The sequence below is a fragment of the Pseudophryne corroboree genome, chromosome 5 (assembly GCF_028390025.1).
Source record: "Pseudophryne corroboree isolate aPseCor3 chromosome 5, aPseCor3.hap2, whole genome shotgun sequence".
Classification (NCBI taxonomy): Eukaryota; Metazoa; Chordata; class Amphibia; order Anura; family Myobatrachidae; genus Pseudophryne; species Pseudophryne corroboree.
Genome location: NC_086448.1, coordinates 842,123,066 through 842,133,065, shown reverse-complemented (window position 1 = coordinate 842,133,065; position 10,000 = coordinate 842,123,066). Strand labels below are relative to the sequence as shown.

The following is a 10,000-nucleotide window of genomic DNA, read 5'->3' as shown; positions in this document are numbered from 1 at the left end:
TACAGGCATATGATTGGGGAGGTGAGGGGGTAACAGTGCTTCCAGAGATATAATGGAGGGTGACAGGATACAGCAATACAGGACACACACAGGAAGTACAGGCATATGATTGGGGAGGTGAGGGGGTAACAGTGCTCCCAGAGATATAATGGAGGGTGACAGGATACAGCAATACAGGACACATACACACAGGAAGTACAGGCATATGATTGGGGAGGTGAGAGGGTAACAGTGCTCCCAGAGATATAATGGGGGGTGACAGGATACAGCAATACAGGACACATACACACAGGAAGTACAGGCATATGATTGGGGAGGTGAGGGGGTAACAGTGCTCCCAGAGATATAATGGAGGGTGACAGGATACAGCAATACAGGACACACACAGGAAGTACAGGCATATGATTGGGGAGGTGAGAGGGTAACAGTGCTCCCAGAGATATAATGGAGGGTGACAGGATACAGCAATACAGGACTCCTTTACACAAGTAGAACCTGGGAGATGGACTATCTCTTTAAACTGAGGAAGAATTGGAAGTCTGTAAGACATTTGGTGCTTTCCTCGCTGTAACCAGGGGCAACTAACCTTTATTTTGTCTCCTCCAGATCGTTCTCCTCTTCTTGGATCGCCCATGTGAGTCAGCTAAGCAAACATCTCAGGGTCCTCCACTTACCGTGAGCTCCAAAACCCAGACGGAGGGCACCAGGCAACATGGAAAGTCCCATTATCCACCATCTCCGTCAGAGACACCAGTCCTATCCCAAACATGTGAAGAACCTGTGCGGACAATGTGCTCCAGCACCCACACGGAGTGTCCTAGCAGGCCTGAAGGACTTAACCATCCACCATCTCACCCACAAGTCCCATACACGTCACGCCCAGAACCTGTGCACACGGTGACCTCCAGCAATCAGGGAGATGGGACCAGGAGATGTCTGGAGGTCAACTACCGATCCCCAAACATGGAGATACAAATGTCTCCACAGCTCTGTGTGAACTCTGAGAGAAGTGATGACTCTGCCACCCCATCCAGGGTGATGGACAGTCCAGGGACACTTGCCCAGTCACCCACTGACTTACTGATCCACCAACCATCTGACCCAGAACCACAAGCACTGCTGTCATGTCAGGAGCCTACGCAGACCAGAAGCTCCAGTACCCAGACTGAGGCCACCACACAACACGTGGGCCAAAGTCACCTCCCGCCCACCGCAGAAAACCAGCTCCCTCTCAAATCCTTCCAGTGCTCTAGTACCCAGACTGAGCCGCCTGAGGAGTCCTCCCATGACTCAGACGGTGGAACCCGGCACAGATCGCATACGGAATACACCCTGACCCTGGACTCCTGGACTCAGACTCAGGTGAGTGCCATCGTGGGGAGCAGTCGCCCCTTCCTTACACAATGTAATATGCCAAGCACAAAACAGGCAGCAATTTGCTCCCAAACGCCCGAAGACGGACAGACGCTGTCATTCAGACAATCAGACCCATCTGAACAACATTTCGTCAGTTTTCCGGTGTTTCTGAGCAAATGGCGCAATATACAGCGATCCTAAAGGCAGACTCTTCTCACAAGGATATGGAGGAATTTATCATCCAATCCCAAATACCCGTATATACTCGAGTTTAAGCCGACTTTTTCAGCACTTTTTTTTTTGTGCTGAAAAAGCCCCCTCGGCTTATACTCGAGTCAGTGCAGTGGGAAGGAGGGACACGGAGGGCACAGCGCGCGCCTCTCCTGTGTCCCTCCTGCGTCTCCGGCGGCAGCAGCGGGTCTATTAAATGAAGTACCCGTTCGTGAGCTCTGATTTGCTCACGAACCGGCACTTCATTTAACAGACCCGCCGTGGCCGCCGGAGACGCAGAAGGGACACAGGAGAGGCGCGCGCTGTGCCCTCCGTGTCCCATCTTCACAAGACAGCGCGGGAGCGGCGGAGGGTAAGTTACCGTATACCTGGCACTGGGGGGAGCATTTTTGGCACTTGGGGGGGCATATGTGGCACTGAGGGGGCATATCTGGCAGTATGAGGGCATATCTGGCACTGTGGGTGCATATCTGGCACTGTGGGGGCATATCTGGCAGTATGAAAACATATCTGGCACTGTGGGGGCATATCTGGCACTGTGGGGGCATATCTGGCAGTATGAGGGCATATCTGGCACTGTGGGGGCATATCTGGTACTGTGGGGGCATATCTGGCACTGTGGGGGCATATCTGGCACTGTGGGGGCATATCTGGCAGTATGAGGGCATATCTGGCACTGTGGGGGCATATCTGGCACTGTGGGGGCATATCTGGCAGTATGAGGGCATATCTGGCACTGTGGGGGCATATCTGGCACTGTGGGGGCATATCTGGCACTGTGGGGGCATATCTGGCAGTATGAGGGCATATCTGGCACTGTGGGGGCATATCTGGCACTGTGGGGGCATATCTGGCACTGTGGGGGCATATCTGGCACTATGAGGGCATATCTGGCACTGTGGGGGCATATCTGGCACTATGAGGGCATATCTGGCAGTATGAGGGCTGTGTACGGGTAGAGCTTCATTTCCCACCCTAGGCTTATACTCGAGTCAATAAGTTTTCCCAGGTTTTTGTGGTAAAATTAGGTGCCTCGGCTTATATTCGGGTCGACTTATACTCGAGTATATACGGTAGATTTTTATTAAACTGCGTCTGACACAATTGATGATATTTCTGACTAGAGATAAGCAGGGGGTTACAGTCTGTATTCCCATGTCTGTATATTGCATTCTGTTACTATAATACGTGTAATGATCACTCTTAGGGGGTAATTCAGACCCGATCGCTAGCAGCCATTTTTTGCATCCCTGCGATCAGGTAGTCGCCGCCTACAGGGGGAGGGTAAGGTGTGTGTGCGCAAGGGTGCGATCGCATTTGCTGCAGAGCCGTCTCTACACAGACCAGGACTTACTCACCCGCTGCGATGATCGGGGCCGGAGCTGAAGTCAGAAACCCTCTCTCCAAACGCCGGACACTTCTTGAGAACGGCCCGCTTCCTTTTAATCTCCTTGCGATCGGCCGTGCAAAAACGCGCAGCAGCGATCAGGTCTGAATAACCTCCTTCGTAGCAGCGGAAGCCCCGCGATATTCTAGTGACCAAGGGAAGTCTCCTAATTATTAGTCCTCACAATCCATGTATTACAGGCTAGCGTAGGATATAAGCTAGGGGCATGCGGCATCGGTATAATCGTACATTGCATGTATCGCTTGGTACCATGTGTTGCAGGCTAGGGGTTAGTATATATTACGCCGGTTGCTGCAGCCGACACACGACACGTGCCGGGACCGCGCTGTGTGCTTCTCGTGCTGCTAATGATAACTGTACACATGTAATGTGATGGGGTCTGCTCTGTCCTGTAGCCGGAATGTGTTAGTGGGCTACTGGCTGTGTGATGTGGTGTGACCCCAGAATCCGCGCTTGTGTGACCACCACTGACTGTTACTGCAACAACTGGTGTAATATATACTTACCGCTCTATACACAGCGCTGCACAGCATGTAATTCTGCCAACACGTCGATATGAGAGCCACGTTATAGATCGCCCACTCTGCCGCAAGTACAGCTGCGGCTGATGCGGGGAGACTGCGGATGCTTGGCTCCGGCGTGTAAAGAAGTACAGCTGCGGCTGATGCGGAGACTCTGCGGCTGATGCGGAGACTCTGCGGATGCTTGGCTCCGGCGTGTAAAGAAGTATAGCTGCGGCTGATGCGGAGACTCTGCGGCTGATGCGGAGAGTCTGCGGATGCTCGGCTCCAGCGTGTAAAGAAGTACAGCTGCGGCTGATGCGGAGACTCTGCGGATGCTTGGCTCCGGTGTGTAAAGAAGTACAGCTGCGGCTGATGCGGAGACTCTGCGGCTGATGCGGAGACTCTGCGGATGTTTGGCTCCAGCGTGTAAAGAAGTACAGCTGCGGCTGATGCGGAGACTCTGCGGATGCTTGGCTCCAGCGTGTAAAGAAGTACAGCTGCGGCTGATGCGGAGACTCTGCGGATGCTTGGCTCCGGCGTGTAAAGAAGTACAGCTGCGGCTGATGCGGAGACTCTGCGGATGCTTGGCTCCGGCGTGTAAAAAAGTACAGCTGCGGCTGATGCGGAGACTCTGCGGATGCTTAGCTCCAGTGTGTAAAGAAGTACAGCTGCGGCTGATGCGGAGACTCTGCGGATGCTTAGCTCCAGTGTGTAAAGAAGTACAGCTGCGGCTGATGCGGAGACTCTGCGGCTGATGCGGAGACTCTGTGGATGCTTGGCTCCGGCGTGTAAAGAAGTACAGCTGCGGCTGATGCGGAGACTCTGCGGATGCTTGGCTCCGGTGTGTAAAGAAGTACAGTTGCAGCTGATGCGGAGACTCTGCGGATGTTTGGCTCCGGTGTGTAAAGAAGTACAGCTGCGGCTGATGCGGAGACTCTGTGGATGCTTGGCTCCGGCGTGTAAAGAAGTACAGCTGCGGCTGATGCGGAGACTCTGCGGATGCTTGGCTCCGGTGTGTAAAGAAGTACAGTTGCAGCTGATGCGGAGACTCTGCGGATGTTTGGCTCCGGTGTGTAAAGAAGTACAGCTGCGGCTGATGCGGAGACTCTGTGGATGCTTGGCTCCGGCGTGTAAAGAAGTACAGCTGCGGCTGATGCGGAGACTCTGCGGATGCTTGGCTCCGGTGTGTAAAGAAGTACAGCTGCGGCTGATGCGGAGACTCTGCGGATGCTTGGCTCCGGTGTGTAAAGAAGTACAGCTGCGGCTGATGCGGAGACTCTGCGGATGCTTGGCTCCCACGTGTAAAGAAGTACAGCTGCGGCTGATGCGGAGACTCTGCGGCTGATGCGGAGACTCCGCGGATGCTTGGCTCCGGTGTGTAAAGAAGTACAGCTGCGACTGATGCGGAGACTCTGCGGCTGATGCGGAGACTCTGTGGATGCTTGGCTCCGGCGTGTAAAGAAGTACAGCTGCGGCTGATGCGGAGACTCTGCGGATGCTTGGCTCCGGTGTGTAAAGAAGTACAGCTGCGGCTGATGCGGAGACTCTGTGGATGCTTGGCTCCGGCGTGTAAAGAAGTACAGCTGCGGCTGATGCGGAGACTCTGCGGATGCTTGGCTCCGGTGTGTAAAGAAGTACAGCTGCGGCTGATGCGGAGACTCTGCGGATGCTTGGCTCCGGTGTGTAAAGAAGTACAGCTGCGGCTGATGCGGAGACTCTGCGGATGCTTGGCTCCCACGTGTAAAGAAGTACAGCTGCGGCTGATGCGGAGACTCTGCGGATGCTTGGCTCCCACGTGTAAAGAAGTACAGCTGCGGCTGATGCGGAGACTCTGTGGATGCTTGGCTCCGGCGTGTAAAGAAGTACAGCTGCGGCTGATGCGGAGACTCTGCGGATGCTTGGCTCCGGTGTGTAAAGAAGTACAGCTGCGGCTGATGCGGAGACTCTGCGGATGCTTGGCTCCGGTGTGTAAAGAAGTACAGCTGCGGCTGATGCGGAGACTCTGCGGATGCTTGGCTCCCACGTGTAAAGAAGTACAGCTGCGGCTGATGCGGAGACTCTGCGGATGCTTGGCTCCCACGTGTAAAGAAGTACAGCTGCGGCTGATGCGGAGACTCTGCGGATGCTTGGCTCCCACGTGTAAAGAAGTACAGCTGCGGCTGATGCGGAGACTCTGTGGATGCTTGGCTCCGGCGTGTAAAGAAGTACAGCTGCGGCTGATGCGGAGACTCTGCGGATGCTTGGCTCCGGCGTGTAAAGAATTTGTGTAGTACGTTTAGCAAACAAACTTTGCACCAGTGGAGTGTGGGCATCGGGCAAATATGTATCCTTGCGATCAGGGGCCAGTGCTTGGATGACCTCTCACCTCTGCCCCCCGTTGTTCGGGCTGTGAATAGCATGTAGCGAGAGTAATAAAGGAATTCTGGGAGAGGCTGTGAGGTTCCGGGCAGTTACAATGAGGATCATCGCGGCGCGGGCAGCCTGCTAATCGCAGCCCCCGCCAGTCCTCTGCTTTGTCTGCACCAGAGGGGGGCTTGGCGGTGGAGAGACGGATCTATATGGGCAGTACACAATGCTGGCCGCCCTGACCTTCCATATACTGTATGTGCGGAGATTTGCCCACTATGGGGAACGGGTAGGTTGGGCTGTGTCTTCCCCGGTATGCTGCCCCCGGTGCGCTGTGGCTGGTTGGGGACCCGGCGTGTTCTCCGGTCAGCGTGTCAGATTGCGGAGTTACATGTAGGAAGCTGCTCACTGACATGACCCAGGTGGCGGTGACGCAGCGCTGCGTATATCGTATGAAGACCCAATGCCGGGACAATCCTCCTTAGACTGCTCCCGGGGACCGCGCCATTCCTCCACCTCCCCTAAGGGATCAGGATTCTTAGTGCATTGTGGGAACTGTAGCGCTTGGTCCTGGCATACAGCGGTGCCACACTATACCAGTCTGCCTGGCAGCGCTGCCCACTCAGTACACACCATATGGAACAGCGGGCAGCGTTGTGTACTGCGTATGTTACAGTATAATAGGTGGTGGTGCATACACTATTATCCCAAATGATCCATGTATGGGTGGCCATCAACCATCAATGGTTAGCAACCATCGATAGTCTGATAGGCTGGGATGCCACCGATGGTAAAATATTGGGAGCTGATCCGGGATGGTGAGTGCAGGTCAGATGTGCACATGTGCATAGCCTAACCACCCCTGGCTTACCATCGATGGTTAATTACCGATGGCAGAGCCGTGGATGGCCGCCACTAGGTCGGGGGGATTGGCAGAGGTGGGTTGTTGCGGTGATCTGATTGGGGATTTGCACACGTTCCTGTAATGCTAATCCGGGTTTCTGTAGTTATAGATAATGGTGCCGCAATGGTAAATATCATTTGTTTTGTCTAGTTAACCCGTTACCACCCGCCCCGCACCTTGTCACATTGTACAGGCATAGGCGTCACCGATTGCGCCATTCAGCATGGCGGCCGTACATCTGGAGCTGCGCAGTCAGTGACTCCAGAGAGACGATTGCCATACCGTATATAACCGCCGGATTGTGTCTGCGCAGCGATCAGTACCAGCTGTAAGGTGCCCGCTTCCGGCATCCTCCTGGTAAGCCCGTGCTGGCCGATGCCGCCATACTATACGATCCCCCATGCTTTTTGCAGTATACATGCTCCCGCTGGGTGAAATAATCAGGCGCCATGGCCTGGTCTACCACTGCTATGCAGGTGATACACAACTGTACTTGTCCTTTACTCCGGGCACTGATAACCCAATAGCAACCCTAAATGGCTGTCTAGCTGAGCTACAGGAGTGGATGTGCGCCAGTTGGCTGCGACTGAACCCGGATAAAACAGAGGTCCTTATGATACGACCGCAACATCAAAGGACAAGACTGCAGCATAGCCAACCAACTGGACTTACACTCGGGGATTCAGAATTACAGACCAGTGATCGTGTGCGGAATCTTGGCGTTGTCCTGGATGGTGGCTTGACACTTAAACATCAGATATCAGCCACAATCCAATCCTCATTCTTTCACCTGAGGAACATAGCCAGAATCAAGCACTTAGTTCCCTCAGATGATATGCCAAAAGTCATCCATGCATTTGTATCATCTCGTTTAGACTACTGTAATGCCCTCTACCTGGGTCTCCCAGCAATAGAATTGCAACGCTTACAGCTGGTACAAAACACAGCTGCCAGGCTATTACCCAACCAGCCCCGTTCTAGCCACATAACACCCATCCTCTACTCCCTTCACTGGCTGCCTGTACGATAGCGAATCATCTTCAAGATTGGCTTACTGAGTTTCAAAGCATTACATGACCAAGGCCCAAGGTACCTGAAGCAGCTTCTGACCCCATACTGCCCCACTCGATAACTGCGATCTGTAGATGAAGGACTATTAGCAGTACCTAGAATCTCCCGTAATTCATCTGGGGGTCGAGCTTTTAGTCATGCGGCTCCGACTCTATGGAACTCACTTCCCCGCACAGTGCGAGAGGCCCCAACTATAGAATCCTTCAAAAGTAGACTCAAGACTTTCCTGTTTACTCAGCATTCCCATAATGTCCCTGTAGTATCTTCATTCTTCTGTATTTTATGAAAATGTACGTCATTATTTTCTGTACTATATTACCGTATATACTCGAGTATAAGCCGACTTTTTCAGCACATTTTTCTGTGCTGAAAAAGCCCCCCTCGGCTTATACTCGAGTCAATGGCTGCAGCAGACGCCGTGGGCTGTGTGGGCGTCCGCTGCAGCCGGCTCCAGGACAGACACTAGAGGTCATTATTGACCTCTAGTGTCTGTGCGCGTTGCTATGGGAGAGACGTCATGACGTCTCTCCCATAGAGATGATCGGGTGCCGGGGAGCGGGCGGCCGGACGGAGCGTGCGGCCGGACGGAGCGAGCGGACGGACGGAGCGGAGCAGCGCAGCAGCAGAAGAAGCGGTCGGGAAGCAGGAGCGGGGCAGTGGTAAGTATTGTTTTTGTGTGTGTTTGTAAGCGGCGACGGGGGCACTGCAACAGGGGGCAAAGAAAGAAGGGGGCACTGCAACAGGGGGCAAAGAAAGAAGGGGGCACTGCAACAGGGGGCAAAGAAAGAAGGGGGCACTGCAACAGGGGGCAAAGAAAGAAGGAGGCACAACTACTGGGGGCAATGAAAGGGGGCACAACTACTGGGGGCAATGAAAGGGGGCACAACTACTGGGGGCAAAGAAAGAGGGGCACAACTACTGGGGGCAAAGAAGGGGCATAACTACTGGGGGCAAAGCAACGGCAGCATGTTTTTATCTGGCACTGTGGGGGGATATCTGTTACTGGGGGTATATGTGGCACTGGGGGCACAACCCTAGCAACAAGCATTACCCCCTGGCAACAAGCATAACACCTACCGCATGAAACCCCTGGCAACGAGCATGACACCCTGAGCATGAACACCCCTGGCACCGTACATTTCCCACCCTAGGCTTATACTCGAGTCAGTCATTTTTCCCATTTTTTTGTGGTAAAATTAGGTATCTCGGCTTATATTCGGGTCGACTTATACTCGAGTATATACGGTATGCTATATATCTGTTAAGCGCCTTGAGTCCTATTGGAGAAAGAGCGCTATATAAATAAAATTATTATTATTATTATAGTACAGATTCGCTGGGTGTACGGAGGCCGGGTCCGCTCTCATTGCAGCATAAACAGAACCGCAATGGTTTGTTTCATCCCTGGCTGGAGCGGATTTATTTACTTATATGGCGCACACATATTCCGCAGCACTTCTAGATAAAAAACATTCAGCTGTTATTAACTAGGTCATAAATGAGGCCAGAGGCTGCGGTATTCTGGGCGCACTCCCGGCGTTCCGGAGAGTAGGTGCGCACCCTGGTGTGCTTGATAAATTCATTTCTATTCAATGCAATTTACAATGTTACAGTGATTAAAATGTGTATTCCAGCGTGCGGTGTCCGGCCGTCATATCATATAGTGGTGATTGTGTGTTTACTTCCCGTGTGGCTCTGTGTGTGTATGTATGTACTGTGTATATGTACAGTATATGTGTATGTATGTACTGTGTGTGTGTGTGTGTGTGTGTGTGTATGTGTATATATATATATATATATATATAAGGTCCCACACTCTCACCCAACTCAGATAGCGGCTGGGGTGCCAAATCAAAGTCTAATCCAATATTAGGGTCAGACTCATTAGTACAATACAGTGTTTCTCCACACTTCCGTGGAGAAAGATAGCACTCTCCAGACTGGACAAAAGTAGTGTTAGCAGATAAAGTCATTTATTCACATACTTGGTTCCATATCAATATTTGCAGCTTCAGGAAGGAACCAGGATCCTGGTTCCTTCCTGAAGCTGCAAATATTGATATTCTCAATGGACTGATTGATTGATTGATTGGCAGACACCTTGAGAAAGGTCCTAACATAGGACCGAAACGTTGGTAAGCCCCCCTTTTTTTGTGTGCATTTACTGTACTTGTGATATGG

General features: G+C 52.6%; 1 protein-coding gene across 5 annotated transcripts in view; it reads left to right on the top strand.

The window, feature by feature from the left end:
* LOC134928664 (uncharacterized) overlaps positions 1-10,000 on the top strand; it is a 131,178-nt gene that overhangs the window by 24,532 nt on the left and 96,646 nt on the right. For all 5 annotated transcript variants that reach the window (XM_063924630.1, XM_063924631.1, XM_063924629.1 and 2 more), the window contains exon 6: positions 607-1,362. In XM_063924630.1, coding sequence (XP_063780700.1) covers positions 607-1,362 — 756 coding nt within the window. The remainder of the gene's footprint in view (positions 1-606; positions 1,363-10,000) is intronic.